General features: G+C 56.2%; 10 protein-coding genes across 10 annotated transcripts; 5 read left to right on the forward strand and 5 right to left on the reverse strand.

Annotated features, from left to right (window-relative positions):
* Positions 1-31: 31 nt before the first annotated feature.
* On the reverse strand, positions 32-1343 carry LMH87_003236 (uncharacterized protein; the record flags this gene model as incomplete). The annotated part of the gene is made up of 4 exons (XM_056203668.1): positions 32-62; positions 119-1009; positions 1127-1183; positions 1231-1343. 4 exons carry the CDS (start codon positions 1341-1343, stop codon positions 32-34), a joined length of 1092 nt encoding a protein of 363 aa, XP_056048020.1.
* Positions 1344-2620: 1277 nt separating this feature from the next.
* Positions 2621-4448, forward strand: LMH87_003237 (uncharacterized protein; the record flags this gene model as incomplete). The annotated part of the gene is made up of 3 exons (XM_056203679.1): positions 2621-2788; positions 2855-3445; positions 3498-4448. 3 exons carry the CDS (start codon positions 2621-2623, stop codon positions 4446-4448), a joined length of 1710 nt encoding a protein of 569 aa, XP_056048021.1.
* Positions 4449-4689: 241 nt separating this feature from the next.
* Positions 4690-7351, forward strand: LMH87_003238 (uncharacterized protein; the record flags this gene model as incomplete). Its single annotated transcript, XM_056203690.1, has 8 exons — positions 4690-4809; positions 4872-5269; positions 5322-5349; positions 5400-5422; positions 5564-5597; positions 5649-5971; positions 6412-6580; positions 6647-7351. 8 exons carry the CDS (start codon positions 4690-4692, stop codon positions 7349-7351), a joined length of 1800 nt encoding a protein of 599 aa, XP_056048022.1.
* A 132-nt stretch (positions 7352-7483) lies between these two features.
* Positions 7484-8291, reverse strand: LMH87_003239 (uncharacterized protein; the record flags this gene model as incomplete). The annotated part of the gene is made up of 2 exons (XM_056203704.1): positions 7484-7829; positions 7906-8291. The coding sequence occupies 2 exons, from the start codon at positions 8289-8291 to the stop codon at positions 7484-7486; spliced, it is 732 nt and encodes a 243-aa protein (XP_056048023.1).
* Positions 8292-9069: 778 nt separating this feature from the next.
* LMH87_003240 (uncharacterized protein) lies at positions 9070-10683 on the forward strand (the record flags this gene model as incomplete). The annotated part of the gene is made up of 1 exon (XM_056203715.1): positions 9070-10683. One exon carries the CDS (start codon positions 9070-9072, stop codon positions 10681-10683), a length of 1614 nt encoding a protein of 537 aa, XP_056048024.1.
* Positions 10684-11027: 344 nt separating this feature from the next.
* Positions 11028-11640, reverse strand: LMH87_003241 (uncharacterized protein; the record flags this gene model as incomplete). Its single annotated transcript, XM_056203726.1, has 4 exons — positions 11028-11056; positions 11131-11335; positions 11399-11477; positions 11546-11640. 4 exons carry the CDS (start codon positions 11638-11640, stop codon positions 11028-11030), a joined length of 408 nt encoding a protein of 135 aa, XP_056048025.1.
* A 267-nt stretch (positions 11641-11907) lies between these two features.
* LMH87_003242 (uncharacterized protein) lies at positions 11908-15204 on the forward strand (the record flags this gene model as incomplete). Its single annotated transcript, XM_056203739.1, has 1 exon — positions 11908-15204. One exon carries the CDS (start codon positions 11908-11910, stop codon positions 15202-15204), a length of 3297 nt encoding a protein of 1098 aa, XP_056048026.1.
* Positions 15205-15632: 428 nt separating this feature from the next.
* LMH87_003243 (uncharacterized protein) lies at positions 15633-16469 on the reverse strand (the record flags this gene model as incomplete). The annotated part of the gene is made up of 1 exon (XM_056203750.1): positions 15633-16469. One exon carries the CDS (start codon positions 16467-16469, stop codon positions 15633-15635), a length of 837 nt encoding a protein of 278 aa, XP_056048027.1.
* Positions 16470-17106: 637 nt separating this feature from the next.
* Positions 17107-19369, forward strand: LMH87_003244 (uncharacterized protein; the record flags this gene model as incomplete). The annotated part of the gene is made up of 3 exons (XM_056203764.1): positions 17107-17235; positions 17295-18110; positions 18158-19369. The coding sequence occupies 3 exons, from the start codon at positions 17107-17109 to the stop codon at positions 19367-19369; spliced, it is 2157 nt and encodes a 718-aa protein (XP_056048028.1).
* Positions 19370-19839: 470 nt separating this feature from the next.
* On the reverse strand, positions 19840-21135 carry LMH87_003245 (uncharacterized protein; the record flags this gene model as incomplete). Its single annotated transcript, XM_056203776.1, has 3 exons — positions 19840-20258; positions 20336-20996; positions 21052-21135. 3 exons carry the CDS (start codon positions 21133-21135, stop codon positions 19840-19842), a joined length of 1164 nt encoding a protein of 387 aa, XP_056048029.1.
* Positions 21136-21327: the final 192 nt, after the last annotated feature.

Below are 21327 nucleotides of genomic sequence, written 5' to 3' on the forward strand. Positions count from 1 at the left end.
GCTGTCATGACTAGAGCGAGGATACGCTTGACTATTCGGGTTTTCGTGCATACGCGTTTGTCCTGAACCAAGTGTGAGCAATACATTCATATGACAAGCGAGGGAACCTGGTACTCACATGAGATAATACGGCCGAATCTTTGCATTTCGAATCTCGGCTCGCATCTCCATTAAAAAGATCTGTACTCGCTCGTACGTCCACTTCATAATCTCCCTGAGCAGAAACAGCGCAAACCCTTCCAGGCTCTGCTCCATGAACGCGAGGTTGTAGATGCCAATCTTTCTGTACACCGGATCGCTGCTCCACCCGCCGACAGGCACCTGGTAGTACTTTTGCGTGACGTCCTCGAAGCCGGCCTCGCGCAGCAGCCGGTGCATCGTGTAGCTGTTGCCGATGCGCAGCGTCCTGTCGAGGCGGTCGGCGGCCTCGCAGAAGACGGCCGCCCAGCGCTTGAAGATGTGCTGCGGGTCGTCGCGCACGTGCGGCGCGTCGCTGCGCAGGAGGATGGTGAACTCAAAGTTCTCGATCCAGCCGCCGGGCATCAGGGCGTCGCGCGCCTGCGCGTACAGCCGGCGCCAGTCGTTGATGCTGCCGTAGAGGGCGCGGATGTGGATAAAGTCAAAGCTGGCGGGCTCAAAGGTCCAGTCGAGCTGCGCGTCGTCGAGGTAAAAGGTGCAGTTGGGCGGCACCCAGCTGGGCTGGATGGGGGAGATGTCGGTGCCGACGACCGACGCCGACGGGTAGGCGTCGGCCATGTCGAGCGCCCAGATGCCGGTGCCGGTGCCGACGTCGAGGACGTTGGCCGGCCCGCGCGCGGCGAGGGGCGCGGCAAAGAGCCGGTCGCCCATGAGCATGGTGATGAGCGCGTGGGCGAGGTCCAGTCCCTCGTTCTGCGTCTCATCGTTGGGGCCCCAGTACTCGGTCGACTTGGACACCTGGTAGGTCCGGCCGTGGAGGGCGCGGTACTCGAAGATGCTGTCCGTGAGAGAGGCGGATGATGATGCTATGCTGCGGTGCGCAACGCAGACGGCCAGAGATGAGTGTGTCTTCTTCTTCTTCTTCTTCTTCTTCTTCTGGGTTGAGGGGTATTGGGTTTTGGCTGAGATTTTCATTCCATCTTCTTACCTTGAATCGTCTCCGAGAGCCGAGTCGTTATCGTCGTCTGAATCACGCGCAATATATCTGCGCCGTGTCAGTAGTGGATATTTTGTTCTACGGTGATGACGTACGGAATCTGAGTATTGACGACAGCGCCCTCGGTATCGTCGGGTGACTTGACTCCTTCTTCTGCTGTGTCGGCCGATGGCCGGGACGCGGGCATGTCCGGCGGTCGCGGGCCCATTTGGAATGCACGCAACGATGCAGAACAAATAAAAAAAATACTTCAACCTTTCCAAAGGCGGGCAAAGGCAGGTCCCCCCTTTTGTTTCCTCCTGGTCCGGCTTTTTGCTTTTTGGTGCTGCCGCGCTGTCCGCTGCGTGGAGGGGATCCAACGCGGTACCCACTTTCCTGGAGTAGCTCAGCCGTTGCCTATCAGTCGCTGCGGGTAATCGTTATCCGATGTCGCTATTAGTTTATGAGGGATCGAGTTCATTTTTAATCGCGGTATAAGCCTCGTCGGTCTAGGCAAAGCCAATCTCGCCGCTACTACATGGACGCTGAAGCGGGCCGGCTGCTTGATCATTGTCAAAGTCGCCCTCGCTGGTGGTGGAGATGGTTTCTCTTCTAGCGTTGCAAAAGAATGAATTCGATCCACTTCAACGGTTGTCACTTACACCAGACGTCAAGCATCAGTAAGGTTCTGCCTAAGTCGGCGCGATGGATCGATGGCAGAACTGGCAATGCAAGGGGGGTCGGCCGTCGCCAGGCTACACCCAATATGCATGCCGGCCTGTGGCAGGACAAACTGCGCCCACCAGCCTCGACACAGTTGTCCTGACTACTGGTAGGCGCCTAGATTTAGCGACGATGCTTTTAGCGAGTAACTCGGGTTCGCCGAAATACGTTGCCACGGTTGGGAGATTTGTAGACAGCTAGGTATTTGCTGCAAGCTATCGGTCTCCTTGCCACTTGGGGTTACCCAGACGTGTTTAAGGTTAGGGTCACTTACAGAAGCGTAAAGGGCATGAGCACAAGCTACGTGAAGAAATTCGCTTACGGTCTACCTTATAATTGTTTCATTTCATACGCCGTAAGCGAACCTCCTTTTGAGCTCTAGCCTGTGACTCGACGAAAACGAAGAGCCCGTGTCCTCATGCATGTCGCCGGCGTATTATCACCCGAGCTCCAGCTGAGACACTGCAACCGTGCCCGTCTAATACCCCGTAATGCAGGCACGACGCCAAATCGCTACCATCCTGTTTCCTCAGATATTATGATTGAATGCTGAGTTGCTTTCCCCAACTCAAGTTGACGTTTATTCTAGGACAGGTCTGGCCGCGGGAGGCGTAAACAAAATGCCACACATGGGCAAAGACTGTGCCGAGGCCGTCCATCTTTCCCCCGCCCCGACAGAGGCTAAAAGTGCAACCTCCATTCCAGAGCCACGCGAAACCACGCCAGGCCGCAAACCTGAGCTACTCATCTACGAGCCGAGAAGTTTATCGTTAGTTAGGTGCTATGCTGGTGCCCGTGCCTTTTTCTGCTGTCCCCGTGCGCGGTACTTATATGCGGCCCGGCGGCCCCAGCAATGTGAACATGGCGCAGAGCTCACTCGGCAGCTTGCATCAGGAGCAGCTGGATAATTCTCATCAACCTGCCCAAGAGGAATCGAAAAAAATGGACATGGTGTGTTTTTTCCCTTTATACCTTCTCCTTCCTTACCAACTACCAAAACTAACAATGCACGTCCAGATTGCTGCTCAGCTGGGCGCTGGCTACAACGCCATGCTCGAGCGCATCCTCCATGGCGCCGCCGTGCCCGTTGCCAACGCGACCGACTCGTACTGGATGGACAGCCCGCCCTTCCCTGAGGTCAACTTGAATCCGCACTCGCTGCCGGACCTCGCCGACTACGTCATCATCGGCACCGGCATCACCGGTCTGGCGGCCACCAAGACGGTGCTAGAAATCAGCCAAGACCAGCGGACCGAGATGCCGTTGCGCGTGGTCGCGCTCGACGCTCGTGACGTGTGTTCGGGCGCCACGGCCCGCAACGGCGGGCACATCAAGTCGGCGCCGTACAAGGACTTTGCGTTTTTGAAGGAGCAGCTGGGGTCGGTGGACGAGGCGCGAAGTGTACTCAAATTTATGCTCAGTCATGTTGAATATCTAAAAGAGGTGGGACAGCAGGTTCCAGAAGGCGAAGTGCGAGACGTCGAGACGGTGGACATGTTTTTGGAACAGGACGACTTTGAAAAGGCAAAGAATCTGGTGGATGACCTGAAGACGAATGTGCCGGATATAACGATTGATGTGTTTTCGGGCGAAGAAGCTAGGGAAAAGGTGAGCTTGCGTCGATTTGAAAAGACGTCTGTACTTGTACTGACGGGAACAGTTTGGCTGCAATGATTTCATCGCCGGTGCCATTTCCTATTCTGCCGGCGCCGCATTTCCGTTCCGCCTCGTCACTGGTGCATGGAAGGCGCTCGTCGACCGGTATCCAGAGCTCGTACTCCTCAGCAACACGCCCGTCGAGGACATCTCCGTCGCCGCCAACTCAGCCCAGCATCCATACGCCGTCAGGACGTCCAAGGGTACCATCCGCACGCGCCACGTCCTCCACGCCACCAACGCCTACGCGCCGCACCTGCTTCCGCGTCTGCGGAGCAGCCTCACCGGCGGCCGCGGTTGCATATCTGCGCAGGATGGCGGCGACGAGTTCCCTGCCACGCACGGGAACCGCTCCTGGAAAGTCGTCTACGAGCCCGGCTTCGACTACGTGACGGAGCGACCGGACAACAGCGATGGCTCCCCAGGGGATGTCATGGTAGGCGGTGGCTTCCGCCAAGGTAAACTGGGCGGTCTTGATCTGATTGGTGTCTGGGATGACAGCAAGCGCGATGCGCTGCCGCTGGCACACGTTCGCGGCATCATGCCCACCGTCTTCCAGCCCAACTGGGGTGGCGGCAACAGCCCGACCGCCGGCAGCCTGAAGAAGGACTGGACGGGCATCATGGGCTTCACAGGGGATTTGCTGCCCTTTGTCGGCCCGCTGTCGCAAAACATTACGCAAAGGCAGAATACGTATCCGGGCGCAGGCGTCCCCGGCCCATACGGCTCGGGCGAGTGGATCGCCGCAGGCTTCAACGGGTACGGCATGGTGTGGTCGTGGCTAAGCGGCGCGGCGACGGCCATTATGATGGCAGGGCAGGACAAGAAGGATCTGCCCAAGGTACCCGGGCGGCCGTCCGGTACGCTGGATTCGTGGTTCCCACGGGATGTGGTGGCACTGGACGAAGAGAGGCTGAAAAAAGCCGACCTGAGAAACTTGGGACGTAAGATCTAATTTTTTTGTCCTGTAATCGATAATGAAGAGGGCTCCGGGTGTGAAAACAGGAGCCAAAATACGAACATGATTTTCGTTTGCTTGCGAGAATGCTTCTCCCATGCAAACGCACACCAACGGCCCGTCTTTGACTGTATACATTTAGCTAGCTTAACCAGTTCTGCACACGCCCAATTGCCCAAGTCATATTTCCTCTCACTCTCAACGAAGTAAAAGTTTGCTTTGATTACTTTTGCTGCAAATGAGCGAACAGGATTCGGCCATCGACATTGACTCGTGGCGCCATTCAGTGCCCAGCCGGCTCGAGCGCGAAGATCCGTTTGCCAATGATGGCTTTGGAGAGCGGCCTGCAACCCGGCTGGTATTTGCTCCTCTTACTCTTCCAGAAAGAAAGTAATTGATCTAACCAAATTATCTCGGCAGACATTTCGAGAGCAGGATCCCCCGGAGGAAGCTGAACGGCCTGTTTCCCGCTTCAGTCTTCTGCGCTCCAAGCTCTTTGCGCCGAAACGCCCGCGACAGTCCCACGTAGGCTACGACAGCGACGACGAGTCGACAATCTACCAGCGCCCTGCCACGGCGCTATCTTCGTACACCAAGAAGGGAAGGAAACGTGGCTTCCTTGCGGGTTTATTCCGACGCGGCAAGAAGCGCGCCCGAGATGAGTACGAGGACAAGTACTACCAGGACGAGCAAAAGGAAGAGACGCTGGCATCGGCTGAACGAGCGTCTACGATTGTCGAGCCGATTCTTTCGAAGCCCTTGCACTTGAATTTCCTGTTTGTCGGGTGTCCATCCTCGGGCCAGACTTCGCTGCTCTAGTGAGTCCAGCTGCGGATACATCCTTGTACGCCTCGTTACTGACTACTTCAGTCGCATTCGCTATGGCTACTTTCCAGATGTATGTTCTGCGGCTTCTACATGGCGTGATGAAACGTTAACGTGAGATAGACCTCCGTCATGCCGCGCACGCGGTACGAAACTTACACCCACCAGCCGCGCTCCAGCACCGCGCGCGTCGAGCTCTAGGACACCTCGGGCGCGCCTGACCTCGCCACCGTGCAGCTTCTGGCCCATATTCACTGGGACGTGATTTTTCTCTGTTTTGACATAAGCGACGCTGCCACCCTGCAGGCGATTGTTGCCTGGGTAATACCGCCCCCAGCCCACCACCTCCCAATCACTAACACGATGATCAAGTGGAAATTCACCGCCGAGAGCCTCTTTTCCAAGTTCAAAGCCATACCGCCTACGCTCAGGCTCCTTGGCACCAAAAAGGACCTCCGCCATCGCAGCGCCTCCTCTCGCCGCTTCAGCCTGGGCTACTACTACCACCAGCTGCCGCTGTCGGCGTCGGCGCAGTCCGTCATGGCGTCCACGTGCGTCTCGAGCGCCCAGGCCACGTGGCAGGCAAAGTATCTTAACGCGAAATATTACGAGTGCTCGGCACTGACGGGTGAAGGCGTCGACTATATCGTAGAGGAGACGGCGGCGGAAGCGACGCGGGCTATTGTAGAGAAGGAGTATGCGCTCTACAGAGGGATCAAGAGATTGGCTTTGGGGGGAGATGAACACTGTTAAAATGAAGATTTGATCTAAATTATGATGAAATTGCATTTTATGTATGATTGGAGAGCTAGAATGTAAATTGGAGATATTGGCACTTACACGCCGTCTAAGTCGTCTGGGAAATGTCGACCCACCGCGAAAGCTAACACTTGAATTTAAGCTAAACACCACACTATGATACTCCCCTGAGCACCATGACATCAACATCGTAGCTTCATTGCGCGATGCTAGCAGACAGACTTGTGCGACTTCAATTAGTCTCTGTCTTCTTCTGTACAGACCTTCAATAGTCTCTCAGCCGGAATCCGGGCGGGTGGACAACACGCCTGGCGCATACCTGCCACGTTGCGTGCAAACACCGACGACTAGGCACGCCGAGCATTGTGTTATATAGATACGACAATTCAGAAAACACCGCCGACAGAATGGCTCTTCTTCTGGTCGGAAGTCTGGCTGTTGCGTCCGCCGCCATTGTGGTTGGTCTGGCCCTGTCGACCTTTTCATGGCGCATCATCATCCTCACAGCCATCGCGCTCACAGCCCAAGTCACCATCTTCATTACAGTATGCACCACCTCACCCTCATGGTCTCTCCCTACAAACGAGACGCTAACAAAGGTTTTCTTACAGGTCCGCCACATCCAACTCATCTTCCTGAAGCGCCGCTTGAAATGGTCTGCAGCGCCGCGTCTCACCACCAGCCGCGCCGCGCCTGCTGCACGCCGCGACGACGACTACCACCTCTTCGTCCTCGGCTCCGGCGGGCACACCAAGGAGATGCTCATGATGATGGACGACGGCACCTGCGACTTTGGGCGCCGCTTCCACCGGCGCTACCTCGTCTCCAGCGGCGACACCATGTCGGCGCACGCCCTGCGCGACTACGAGGCCTCGCTGGCCGCACTCTGCGCCGCCCGCGGCACCGACCCGGGCACGCACGACGCCGTGCGCGTCGCCCGCGCGCGCCGCGTGCACCAAAGCCTCCTGACGACGCCGCTGAGCGCGCTGCGCAGCCTTTTCGACATTGTGCCGGTGCTGCGGCGGCCGGGGCGGCGGTACCCGTCGCTGGTCTTCTCCAACGGCCCCGCGACGGGCTTCTTCGTGGCGCTGGCGATTCACGTGCTCAAGATGCTGTACGTGGTGCCCGAGGGGAGCATGCGCTTCGTGTACGTCGAGTCGTGGGCGCGCGTCTCGACGCTGTCGGTCACGGGCAAGCTCTTTCACTACACTGGGCTGGCAGACTTTTTTGCCGTGCAGCATGCGCAGGTTGCGGCGAGGTACGGCATCCGGGACGTAGGACAGATTGTCTTCAACGCAAGACGACAAGATATATAGCATAGCGGAAAGATTTGCGGGTTTCATGAAAAATAAGTCTGTATTTTTTTTAATACACATATTGTACAGTATCTATATGAAGAACACCTGGAGTCGCCGTGGCCTCCGCTTTTCGCTCCCCTTGGGTATCGCCTATACTGCTGAGGGCTGTGTTTCGGCAGGAGCTGCATCAACGTCGGGCAGAGAATCTTCAGGGTCAAACGTTTCCACCTCGGACGCCTCGCGCGCCTGCCGCGCCGCCGTCTCCTTGCCGGCCCAGATCTTCCAGTTCTCAAACTCGTGGTCCTCGAGCATCATGCCGACATCGCCCCTCGTCTTGCCAAAGTAGGCGCCGACGTGGCGAGCCTCCTCGACGGCGACCCTGCGCTCAATCTCCTCTGCCTGGCGCAGCTTGTAGAATTCGTGGCGCGCCACGTCGTAGGCCTTGCTCTGCGCCATCTTTTCGGCCTCCATGAGGTATAATTGGCGTTGTACGACGCTGCAGACACACAAATCTTGGTTAGCAAAAGCACTTTCCAAACAATCCCGTGGCACCATTAGCAGGCAAACCCTACCTCTCTCCCGTCAGGGCAATGCCTGGTTGGCGCACGCCCTTGCTCCAGTCGCAGTGCTGGCTGTCCCTGCCGTCCGACTCGAGAATGACGCGTGGTCTGGCCAGCTCCCAGGGGTGGTCCTTGTAAAACGCCGCGCGCAGGGTGTCCTCGAGGTAGACAATCTTTTGCGGGCGGTAGATGTTGCGCGGCTTCTTGATCTTTTTGCTCCCGCTGAACTCGGTGTGCTGCGCGGGGATCGGTCGGATGAGCGTCTCGGACGGGGGCACCGAGGAGACAATGTTGAGCCACGGCGGCTTGTACGTCTTGGTGCTGCCCATGACATTGCGCTTCAGTTCCTCCTGGACGCTCTGCAGCACCCGGGCTGGCCTGATTTGGCGGCCACGCATGGCTTTAGTCGTTGTGTTTTTGGTCGGGAAGAAGGGTCGAGAACGAAAATTAGAAGGGATGAGAGGTGTGCCGTGCCCTGTGATTAATTCAAAGCCGCCAATTCAGTCGGATTTGCAAGGCGGATGTCGTCAATTAACAGGGTGAAGTTGCAACTTAGGCAAGTTGGATTGAATTTTGAGGGTCGGCGTATTGTAAGCCCGGGGTGCTCGCAAGGAGAACCGCCAGCCGGCGCGACAGCGTATTTTCGAGGCCCACCTTTTTTTATATCACGACCTCCGTCATACTCCAGAACAAGTCTCCCTCATTTCTCGTCCTTCGTTTGTCAAATTTCTTTTTTTTTGCATTGTTTTGGACTTGGTACTGGGAGTGAAAAATGGACAAGCAACTACAATGAAATCTAGCAGCGTCCAGGGACCTGTCCGCTGCGCCATGCGGTCTGGTGGCACTGCTGCTACACCTCTGCTTCTTGGAGCAGCTGTGGTAGCTTTGCCTGGACGTCATGCTGATGCTGCGGGCAGGAGGCGGCCGAAAATCGAATCGCACGTTACATCCCCATGCCAAAGAAGCTCAATATGGCTTTTCTCGACTTTTGCGCCGAACCACAGCCCAACGCCACTGCCAAAGCAGATCGACAAATCTACGATAGGAGCTTTTGCTCGACGTTCTCGCAAGACCACCCCGAGAACCATACCAACAAGCGTGGATGCCTCCTGGACGAAGAAACCAGATTGGCAAACCACCGATTCAACCGATTTGACCGATTCGACACATTTGACTATGGAGTCTCACCAAAAAGTGACTGTGCTGCCAGCCCAGACGCCCAGGTATCGCCGGGCTACCTCACGACCATCAACACCGCTTACGACGGATGAATCCGAGAAACCAAGTCTGAATTTGGACAAGGATGAACTTCTTTCCTTAGTTTCAGGCCCAGTCGAAGCCACAGCGGCCGAGCTTTACGAGGCACATCGAGATCCATTTCGTGGCGGATTTGCCGCTCCAGATGGCCCGCACATCAGAATATCCGATGCCAAACACGATGTCTCATTTCCCACTCAACAGGATATGCACAGAATCTCGGCCGCCACACAGGCCACAGTCGAGAAGCTTTGCATATCTCTGCGGAAGCGACTGCGATATCGGGAGCTGGTCCCACTGGAAAGAATATACGCGACGTATCAAGAACTGCCCGAACCTCGAATGCTCAATCTCACAGCAGGCTGGAGAAAGGAACTTTTACGAGTTATGGGGATGCCCAAGAAGCGAAACGCTACCAGCATGCTGCGTTATTTTTCTCTGGTGGCTGACGTAAAGAATGCTGGCCTCACGCTCAATCAGCGGCAGTGGAACTATGCGCTGGCTTTCGCCGCCAAGTACACTGCCAGAGTCCAGACACGGCAGCTCGAATCCGCAATGCGACTGTGGTCGGAAATGGAGCGTGAAGGGAACCAACCCGCAAATGAAGTCACCTTTAACATTCTCTTTGACGCCGCGACAAAAGCTGGCAGCTTTGCGCTGGCCGATATGCTGTACAAGGAAATGGAAAACCGCGGTATACACTTTAACCATTTCCATCACGTTACACTGATCTATTATTTTGGCCTGCAGAGGGACTCTGATGGCGTCCGAGCTGCGTACAAGGAGATGGTGGAAGCTGGCCAGCTTGTGGATACGATTGCATTGAACTGCGTCATTTCAGGACTCCTCAGATCTGGAGAGGAGGGAGCAGCCGAAGACACATACCGTCGGATGAGGGCTGGTGGGAAGGTGGCGCCTCGGCAGCCGGAAAAGGACTACATGGTCTCCAAGGCCATCACGAAAGCTCTCATGATGTTGTCCAAGGTGGCCAAGGAGCACCCTTCACTCAAAACCAACTTCCAAAGAAGTGTCCGCATATCCCCAGACCTGCGCACATTCAAACTCTTCATTGAACACTACGCTGTCCGTGTGGGAGACCTAGGCAAGGTGGTGTACTTTTTGGACGAAATGAAGGCGCAGAGTGTCGTTTTGCACCCAACCCTGTTCCTGGGCATCTTCCGAGGCTTTTTCCTCCATGGTGGCCATCCGGGTTCAGACTGGAGTGAGCAACGACTCGACAGCGTCGTAAATGCTTTCTACCAAGCGCAAGACGAAATGGGGGAACAATTTCGCATCGACAAATGGGCTGTTATCTGGTTCCTGAAAGCGGTCAAACGCTGTTGCTCGCAGCAGAAGCTGGAGAAGGCTTTTGACGAGGTTTCCACGCGTTGGGATGTTCCTTTGGACCGTCGGCTGGAGGTTCTTGCTATTTGCGATAAGATTGTTGGCAGAACTGACGACATTGCAGCTTGGCGTATCTTTGAGAGCACCGCCAAACTCAGGCAAATCATGGGCAACAGGATTATTCAGTAAGGGGAGACTTGCCAATGGACCCTTTTGTATATAATTGTACATTTTCATGTAATCTACGCTGTCGCGAGCTGTATATACCATAGACCACCCAAAATATTCGTGTTCGGCTTTCATGGCCATGCTTTTATGGCCTCCATTTCACAAGACGATCAATTCACAGTCGAGTAAAGGGCTCAAGAACTGTCGACAAATGGAATTATTTTACAGTCTGGGTATGTGACTGCGAGAAAATCTATTCGAGCTTCTTGTATCACAACATTGTCCGTCGCCTTATTGCCTCCTGTAGCTCTCCATTGCAAGAAGCCGGAGACATCCAACCAATTCGTACCATGTAAAAGAGTCGTTTAAGGGTCCGACTTGTAGGTTTGGTAGACTATCATCACTGTTAGCACCACAAGCTTCCCAACATTTCGCTTTTCGATATTTCGCGCGCAAGAGTCGTCGTACCGGCAATGCCAAAGGGGGCGAAGAAGCCGGTGGCCATGAAAGTCCAGTAGCCGAGACCAAACCACTTGCTGTGAGGGTTGAAGGGCAGGTTGGTGTAGGCGCCGTCGGGGTAGTGGTAAGGCGAGGACATGCGAGCCCGGGTGGCGTGGAAAGCACGGCGGGAGACCAGAGTGGTCGTAGTGCGGGTGGCGGCGCGGGAGAACATCTGCAGAAGTGTCAATTAGCTCGGGGCTGTCTGGCGAGGGTGCATTGAGCGGCCGTGGCGCACCTTGGCTGATGAATTGGCGAGCTTGGAGTTGCGACTATCTTCAACTTTCGGGGAGGACCGTGTCGGCAAAGCAGGTAAGCTGGTAGAGGTCGAAAGACATTGGCCGGGATTGAGTCACGTGACTATGAGGCCATAAACGGTACGTACCTTTTTCTAAGTTCTGCTAGGCTGCACCAAATCTCGATGGATTCCACCGCCTGCCTGATTGGATAACAATTTTTATTCTGCCGCGCTGCCCACATTGCAGAGAAACGGGCATGGATCGGTCCTCCAAGTTCACTGCAAGCTCTGCGAGACCGGGTGCCTTTTGTACTGTTCGGTTTTGCGACGACCTAACGGCACCGAGTTTTTGTTCTTTCCATTCGTTTGCGCCGAATCTCTCGTCCCTGATCACTTCGACCCTACCTCGAAAATTCTTCCAGTCAGACAGCCCAACGCAGGGAAACTTTTTTCAAACACTTTCATCCGGACTTGGAAGGTTTCAAAGAAGCTGTACGCCATTGCCCAACATGGATGAAATGTTTGATGTGTTCGAGGGCAACGCCGACCCTGCGAGCGCGAGCGAGGATGAAAGACTGCCGACCAAGGACCGCAAAGACAAGACCAAGAAGAGAAAGGCGGACGAAGCGATGAACGGCAAGGCCGCCGCCGAAGGCCAGATGGAGCATACCACAGAAGACACCGAAATGGGCGAGACGAGCTCGGTTGCGTCAAAGGAGGAAGAGGCACCGCAAGACGACGACTCGGACACACCCAGTCAGCAGGACAAGAAACGTCGCAAGAAGGGAGACACTGCCGTGCCCGTCATGGCGGATAACTTTGAGACGGCACAATCGAGAGAGGTTGCTGGTGCGGCGACATTTGTCCCGCAGGATTCGTCCCTCATCTTATCGCACAACATTCAGCATCAGGTTGCACTGCCGCCGGATCTGGACTATGAATACGTCCCGCTCTCTGAGCACAAGTCGCCCGCGGAGCCTGCGCGTCTGTACCCCTTCAAGCTGGATCCTTTCCAGAGCCTGTCAGTCGCCTCTATTGAGCGCGATGAGAGTGTTCTCGTCTCAGCGCATACCTCTGCGGGTAAAACCGTCGTCGCCGAATACGCCGTCGCCCAGTGCCTGAAGCGCAACCAGCGAGTCATCTACACCAGTCCCATCAAAGCCCTGAGCAACCAAAAATACAGAGACTTTGAAGCCATCTTTGGTGATGTCGGTCTGATGACTGGTGATGTTACCATTAACCCGACAGCCAGTTGCTTGGTCATGACGACGGAGATTTTGCGATCGATGTTGTATCGCGGTTCCGAGATTATGCGAGAAGTTGCTTGGGTCGTCTTTGATGAAATCCATTACATGCGTGACAAGACAAGAGGTGTTGTTTGGGAGGAGACGATTATCATGCTTCCTGACAAGGTTCGATACGTCTTCCTGTCTGCCACCATTCCCAACGCTTTCCAGTTTGCGGAATGGATCGCCAAGATCCACCACCAAGCCTGCCACGTTGTTTATACCGATTTCCGACCTACTCCTCTACAAAACTACTTTTATCCTGCCGGTGGTTCTGGCGCACGCATCGTCGTCGACGAAAAGGGCAACTTCAACGAGGACAACTTCAACATAGTAATGAAGGAGGTGGAGGAGAAGAAAGGTGCCGACCCCAACGACATCAACGCCAAGCAAACCGGCAAAGGAAAGAATAAGAAGACACACAAGGGCGGTGCTGATGAGGGCTCCGACATGAGCAAGATTATTCGCATGACGATCCGGAAGAGCTTCAACCCTGTCATTGTTTTCAACTTTAGCAAGCGAGAGTGCGAAAACATGGCCATTAGCATTTCGAAGCTGAGCCTGAACGACGATTCTGAAAAGGCCATGGTCAACAAGGTCTTCCACAGCGCTATTGAAAGCTTGTCGGAGCAAGATCGCGACCTGCCTCAAATCAAAAACCTGCTGCCCCTGCTTGTGCGCGGTATTGGTGTGCATCACTCTGGTCTCTTGCCTATATTGAAAGAGACGATTGAGATTCTGTTTCAAGAGTCCCTCATCAAGGTGCTTTTTGCTACGGAGACCTTCTCCATCGGCTTGAACATGCCTGCCAAGACTGTTGTCTTTACTCAAGTGACTAAGTGGGATGGGGTTAAGCGCCGTCCTCTCACTTCCTCCGAGTACGTACAGATGGCTGGTCGTGCCGGTCGTCGTGGTCTTGACGCCCGCGGTATTGTCATCATGATGATTGACGACAAGCTGGAGCCCGACACCGCCAAGGAAATCGTCACTGGCCAGCAGGATAGACTGAACTCTGCCTTCTACCTCGGCTACAACATGATTCTCAACTTGCTGCGAATCGAAGCCATTTCTCCCGAGTTTATGCTGGAGAGATGTTTCCACCAGTTCCAAAACGCGGCCAGTGTTCCCACTCTCGAGAGGGAGCTCATGGCACTGCAGCAGGAGCGTGATAGTGCCACCATCCCCGACGAAGCGACCATCAAGGATTACTACCAGATTCGCCAGCAGCTCAATACCTATACCAGAGACATGCGGTCAGTTATCCAGCTGCCCAACTACAGTCTCGACTTCCTGCAGCCTGGTCGCCTGGTGCAAATCTACAACCCCAAGGAGTCACCCGATAATGTCGCCGGTGGCTTGGACTTTGGTTGGGGCATCATCGTCAACCACTATCCGCGCCGCAGCCCTAAGCTTGGCGAGCCCGAGCACATTCCTCAGGAGTCGTACATTATCGATGTCTTGCTCACGATATCCGCGTCTAGCGCCGACATTACTCCTGGACAGCCCGCTGCTGAGATGCCTACCGGTCTGGTTCCTGCCAATGGCGACCAAAACACCATTTGCGTCGTTGTTCCCTGCCTGCTTACGTGCATCAAGGCCATCAGCCAGATCCGCCTCTTCATGCCCAAGGAGGGTCTCAAGGCCGAGAAGGACCGTGAGACGGTGAACAAGTCCCTGTCAGAAGTGAAGCGCCGTTTCCCCGATGGTCTGCCCATCCTCGACCCGCTCGAGAACATGGACATTACGGACGAGTCGTTCAAGAAGCTACTTCGCAAGATTGAGGTTCTTGAATCGCGTCTGCTGGCTAACCCTCTGCACCTGTCACCGCTTCTGCCATCGCTCTGGGACCAGTACCACGCCAAGACGGTTCTGTCGGAGAAGATCAAGACCAAGAAGAAGTCGATTGCCAAGGCTCACAGCATCACTCAGATGGACGAGCTCAAGTCCCGCAAGCGTGTGCTGCGCCGTCTAGGTTTCATCAACGATGCCGAGGTTGTGCAGCTCAAAGCCCGCGTCGCGTGCGAGATTTCGTCGACCGAGGGCCACGAGCTGGTGCTTTCGGAGCTGCTCTTTGACCGCTTCTTCAACGAGCTCACACCCGAGACGTGCGCGTCTGTTCTCAGCTGCTTCATCTTTGACGAAAAGGTCGAGGCGACGGCGCTCAAGGAGGATCTGCAGAAGCCGTTCCGCGAGGTGCAGGCCAAGGCGCGCATCGTGGCCAAGGTCAGCCAGGAGTGTAAGCTGGACGTCAACGAGGAGGAGTACGTGGCCAGTCTCAAGTGGCAGCTGATGGAGACGGTGTTTGCGTGGGCGCAGGGCCGGCCATTCTCCGAGATTTGCAAAATGACCAACGTCTACGAGGGCTCCCTAATTCGCCTGTTTCGCCGCCTGGAGGAGCTGCTCCGCCAGATGGCCCAGGCTGCCAAGGTCATGGGCAACGACGATCTCACCAAAAAGTTTGACGAGAGCTTGCAAAAGATTAGAAGAGACATTGTGGCCGCGCAGAGTCTGTACCTGTAGGGGGACCTTGGTGCTTGCACTCTTTGTTACTACTAGTTTTCTTGTATGCAGCGTGTCCGGTTTCTTTTTTCGTTTTTTTTTTCAGTCATTTGCAACCGAGGTTATTACATATGGTCGTAATGGGAGTTTTAAGGCATTCTGAAATTTGACCTAAAAACGTTATGTATTTAGACATGAAAAAGCCACAGCGTCGTCTTTGCTTAAGAAGCGACGCTTGAAGCATTGGCATTTAGCATGGGGTCATGGCATGGATGAAAAGAGGATGTCTCATTGAATCGCAAAACTACTTATTAGCCCGTTTCCTATAACAATGTACATTCGCCAAGTTGACAAGTTTACAGATGTGATGCCGCAAAACGCCCCAGAAAAAAGAATAGCATAGAAAACAAGTAAAAAGCAGCCGAGGTCAGATCAAAGAGCTGCAGGTACTACCGCTCGCTACCCATGGTCATGAAGATGCCAACCGTCAGGCTCAGGACGACGCCGGAGCCGACAAAGATGCGCCACTTTTCGCCCCAGACGTCCTGGCGCAGCAGCCAGGTGATGCTGCCGAGGGGGAAGAAGAAGCCAATCATCATGGCGCGGATCATGATGTCGAGGACGGTGGACATGTTGGTGATGTCGTCCTCGAGGGGGCTGGCGGCCGAGGGCAGCTCGCCGGCGTTGCCGTCGATCCAGGCGTCCTCCATGCCGCGCATCGTGTCCGGGGAGGGCATGGCGTCCGAGGCGAAACGCTCCGTGTGGATGGACGCGAACTGCGTGCGCAGCGTCGCGATTTCCGACTGCGTGAAGCCCGCCTGGAGGAGGCGATCGAAGCCCCGGGGGCGCGGCTTCTTCCACGCCGACGCCTCGCCCGCACCGCCGGTGCTGCCGTCGCCTTTGGGGGGTTCGGCGGCAGCGACTTCTTCGGCGTCGAGCTCGGTGGTGCTGAGCTCATCGCCGATGGAGCAATTGAGGTAGACGCGGACGGGGAGCGGCTTGTCGACGGCCTTGCCCTTGGGGTCCGCCGGCGGAGGCGGCGGCGCGGCGGGCAGCGGCTTGAGGACGCTGGCGAGGGAGGCGGCGTCGGCGAGGATGCGGCCCTGGTAGATGAGGCGCAGGCGGCTGCGCGAGGCGATGCGCGCGCGCAGGCCGTGCTTGAAGGCGAGCACCGTGGTGGTGTGCGGCGAGGGCACGTCGGTGGCTAGGTCGGGCAGGCCGTTGGAGAAGCGGACGGTGATGAGCAGAGCGGGCGGCGCGGGCGCGGGGGCGGTTGTCGATGCCATGATGCTGGCATGCTGGGCGCGGTGGACGCCGGCTTTGGTTGGGGAGAGACGAACTTCAAGATGTTGGTTGCATGGGGTTTCATGTGAAAGAGCCAGGAACAGGTTGACGTTGACAAGTCACCCCACAGGTGCTGTTGTAGTGACCGACCTCAACGGCGGAGGGGCTTCAGCCATCTCTCCTTAACAGTAGGTATGGCAAGACGTTTTGCCAAATATGTTTTCGCATGTAACACCAGGCAAGCTCACAGGAGTAATAGAGAGAAAGAATATATATATATATATATATATTTAGCTGCTTTCTTGTACTATTTAATTACAATCCAAACACCCTTGACCCGTAGATTGTCTGCTCGGGAGTACAGGCGCTAAACAGTACCTACCTAGTTAAAGCTGCTGCTGCCCCTGCCTGCCAGCGAGGTGGGGAGCTTCGCTTCTTGTCTCAACTGTTCAGGAACAATTATCGCCTGACCGCTCTGGCAGAATTTCTTCCATTTACAAGCAACTCTACTTGCATCAGGAGCGTGGAAACAGCTGCATTTGGTGTGCATTCCATTTTGTTTTGAGCGCGCATTTTGGTTTATTAGAGACACACCGCTCTTGCTATTGTCTTGTTGATGCGGCGCGTCCTCTACTTGCCATGAGGCGCACAGGACGAGCCAAGCATCTCAGTTGCTTTTACTGCGGCAAGCAGACAGGCCTCAAATATGACGGCACCATAACCAACTTTCTCTGTCTCTCCTGCGACGCTACAAACTATCTAGACGAGGTACGGCCGGGCCCTCTTGGTCTGTTTCCCCTCGGACATGTTGCTGATCCTGCTTTTAGAATGGTGACATTACAGACCCTCCCGTCGCGACGGAGCGAGAAGCCGCGCCCTCGCAATATGCCAAACCCCAGCCCGCCGCCGCTGTCGAGCCAGATGTTGTCTTTTGCGAAACGTGCCTCAAGAACCAGCGCCTCTTCACGGCCTGTCTGGCGCAATATCTGCCCGACGACCCGTCCGACCCCGACTACGAGGAGCTCGATCGAAATTACTACCGCTATCGCCGGAATCTCGAGAAGCGCTACCCGCAGGTCTGCGACGAGTGCGCCGACAAGGTGCAGGAGCGCATACGCCAGGCCGGCTACACGGCCAAGACGGACCACCTGCGCCGCATGATGGACAAGACGCGCGGGCGCAAGGCCACGCAAAGGACCAGTGTGCCGGATGTGGCCAGCTCGCTGGGCGGCTGGCTCTGGCGCGGTGGCCTCGTCGCGCAGCTACTATGGCACTTGATGCATATTATACAGGCTCTAGAGCATCCGGACGACGGCATGCGCGATCCGGATGATGCGAGCATATATGCACAAGCGCTGGCAGCCACCAAGACGGCATTAACGTGGCTGCCAGACAGCGATGCGCTGATACGGATCAGCATCATGGCAGCTATCCTATCAATATGGTGGAACCCGCATTTTGTGCAATTTACGAGAGGCTTCACGAGACATTTGCTGGGATTTACGCGTTGGTATTCGTTTCAGGGGCTGATCATCTTCCTCCGCATCTTCTTCCGTAGTGTGCTGAGCATGGAGGGCGGAGCAGCGCCATCGCAAAGCGCACAATTGAGCATACATTTATCCACGGCAGGCATCATGTGTTTCGTAAGTACATGCGTCACACTACCGAGTAAATGATGCTAACAGTCCAGATTTACATAATGGAAACCAGATCCATCAAAGTAGACACAACGCCGCTCTTCCGGCCCGAAGACAAACCGTTGACGCCGCGCCGAACGATGACGCCGGCAAAACGCAAGAAGCAAGACTCCAAGACTTTCTCCGAGCTGTTCAATGAGGCCCTCGACTCTACACCGCAAAAAGGCGGCTTCTCCTCCGGAGCTGCGACCCCCGGCACGCCAAACTACACATCCAGCAGCGCATTCGTCCCCCCCAGCCAGCTCAAGACGATGCAGCAGCAGCAGCAGCGCGGCTTCAACGACTCGCCGCTGGCATCTGCGCCCGCCTTTAAGCCGCTCTCGCAGCCTACATCCGCCGACTCTGGCGACGAGATGGACTGGTCCCCGAGCCAGCCCTCGACATCGCAGCACCGCGCTTTCCGCAATACCGACACGGCAGCGCCGCGGCCCTTTGGCCAGTCCCCGACGCAGCAAGGTGATGACGGCAGCGGCAGTATCAAGAACCCCTTTTGGTTCAAGGTGCCCGCGGCGCCAACTAATCCCGCGCGGCAGATGCGCAACCCGCCCAACATGCCCGTCCTGCGCAAGAAGCCGGTCGAAAAGGACGATGTCTTTTTCACGAGTCGTCGCGACAGCGCCGAGTTTAAAAACCGGGGTGGTGCCGGCTCCAGCGCCGGCATGGCCTTTAAGAACCCGAGCTTCTTTGCGCCGGAGAACAATGATGAGGCGAATTCGCTGGCGGATCTGCTGGGCCAGAGCTTTAGTCTCAGCCAGGAGGGTCAATCCCACGACAAGAACGCTGCGACTGCCTCTTTCCCTTTGTCTCCTTCTTCATTCTCATTGAGGCATGCACCAGGTGCTCAGCAAAGCCCCCGACGTCGCCCGGTTGAGCTAATGACGCTGTGCGTCTTGCTGCCGCTCTGGCTGCTCCTGTCGGCCTTTTCGTCGTCCATCCCGTACAGACTGGCGCTACAGGGCGTGTTGCTCGTCGCCGCAGGCGTCATTGCGCTGAGCGGCACACGCGAGATGGACGACAGGCGGCCGCCCGCCTCGCAGCCGAAGCTCGTCGACGCCGTGCTCTCGGCGTTGGGCGTCGTGGAGCTCGCGGGCGTGTGCTGGGTCGGCTGGGAGACGTGGACGGGACGGGTGGACGTCGGAGGCTATGGCGCGGGGATGTTGGCGGTGATGCTGGCACATCACGCGACGGGGTTGTTTCAGGCATAGACGGAGCAAAAGCGAATGGGAGGGAGTTGATGGTGTTTTGACTTTTGAACTATGTTGACTACGAACGACTGGTTTTGGAAAGTGACTTGGTTTTGGCATTGACAAACACAGGGTATATATCGTTTTATCTTAAGCCCATGCACATGTACACGCACATGCAAGAAATGACTAGCATGATCACTGCATGCCTTTATTTTCTTCCTCGTCGAGTCCACGTCCTCAGTCATCACTCGTCTATTTCCCAATGGCAACGAATCGCAGTGTGTTCTTTATAATAGGCGTTTTGTCATAATGTCCGTCATTCATGTCTGTCTTTCATATGAAATGCACCGTCTATACATGCTAAATAAAAACCATCCCAAGGTATATATATAAATCCATAAACGCCCAACTCATTCAGAAATGCAATGCCCGAAGCTGCTTCCAGTTTTTCTCTTTACAAATTCCTTGCATCCCTCCCCCACCATCTCTCACAGCTCCAGCTCCTCCACCTCCATCCCGCACGCCGTGCACGTCTTGACCGTCATGCCGTGCTCGTTCTCGACCGTCCGTCCCCATTCGTGCACGTGCTTGCCGTTGCCGGCGACGGCATCGCCAAACTTGCTCGCGCCGTTCTTGCCGAGGTTGCCGGCCTGGCGGCGGAACGCGTCGGTGCGCGTCTTGCGCTTGAGGTCCAGCAGCTTGTCGCGGAACTGGCGCTCCTTGCGCGCCTTCTTCTGCGTCTCGCGCCGCTCGTACTCGGCGTCGAGGGCCTCGGACGAGCCCCACTTGGTCGTCACGGCGTACTCTTCCACCTGGCACCGCAGGAACAGCATCATGTCGTGCCAGTGCGACTTGTGCGGGTTGGGCTTGGAGAGATGCGGCAGCAGCTCCGGGTCTCGCAGCTCGGCTGTCGCGCGGCCATGGTCAGCACGAGGTCTCGACTCCCCACGTTCTGGTTTCGGAGCGTCCCGGATTTTGACTTACGGTCGGTGAGCAGATAGTCCTCCTTGCACTCCGTCTTGGTCAGGAGCGAGTACTTGTCGGGCAGGTTGTTCTTGCACTTGTTGCACACGCAGAGGTGAAAGACCTCCTCCCACACCCAGTCCACCTCGAGGCTCCCGCACTCGCGGCACTTTTTGCGCGTCGTCGCGTCGTCCAGCACGCTGATGCCCGGCTCAAACGGGCCCGCCTTTTGCCGGCGCAGCGTCCGCAGCAGCTGCAGCTTCTCCCACTCCTGCATCGTCATGTCCTTGGGCCGCTGCGGCTGCTGGTCGTCGCCGCCGCCGGGCTTCGGGGCGCTGCCCAGCGCCCGGTTGTGCGGGTCGTCCTCGGTGGACAGGAAGCCGCCCTTGGTGTCCGTCATGGCGCTCATGTTGTAGTCGACAAACTTGGCAAATTTCTTGGCCGGCTGCAGCGTCGACTCGTCGCCGCGGTCGCGCCCGTCGCGGTTCGTGCTCGTGTCGGTCGTCGTTGCCGTGGCGGTGGCGGCGAGAGGCCGCTTGCCGTTGGCCGGCTTGGAGACGTAGACGTCATCGGTCGGAACGAGGCCGGCGGCCGTCTTGGGAAGTTCGGGCGCGGTGCCCGACGCTCGCTGCTCGGCTTCTCGCTGGTCTCGAATGGCTTTGGCTTTTAGTCGGTTTATTTCCTGTAGGCACTCGTCAGCGACAGTTCTTTACATCTGGGCGCGGCGGAATACTCACGATGCGCCTGCGCTGCTCCGGCGTGAGCGGCGACTTGGCGGGCGGCCGTGACACCGAGGGTGGTGTCTTTGGACGCTCCATCATTTATGGGATACGACTGGCTCGGCACCAATACCAAGTCCAGTGATTTTTTTTTTGGTGATGTCGCAGCAGAGACCAGCCGCTGTAGTTGCCAAGGTAAAAAAGTGAAGCTAGTTTGGAGGGGCTGATTCGCACATTCACGCCAGCGATCAGAGCTGTCGCCACTCGTTCACGTCGACACGTGATCGTACTTGA

This window comes from Akanthomyces muscarius, chromosome 2 (genome assembly GCF_028009165.1).
Source record: "Akanthomyces muscarius strain Ve6 chromosome 2, whole genome shotgun sequence".
In the NCBI taxonomy this organism is placed as follows: Eukaryota; Fungi; Ascomycota; class Sordariomycetes; order Hypocreales; family Cordycipitaceae; genus Akanthomyces; species Akanthomyces muscarius.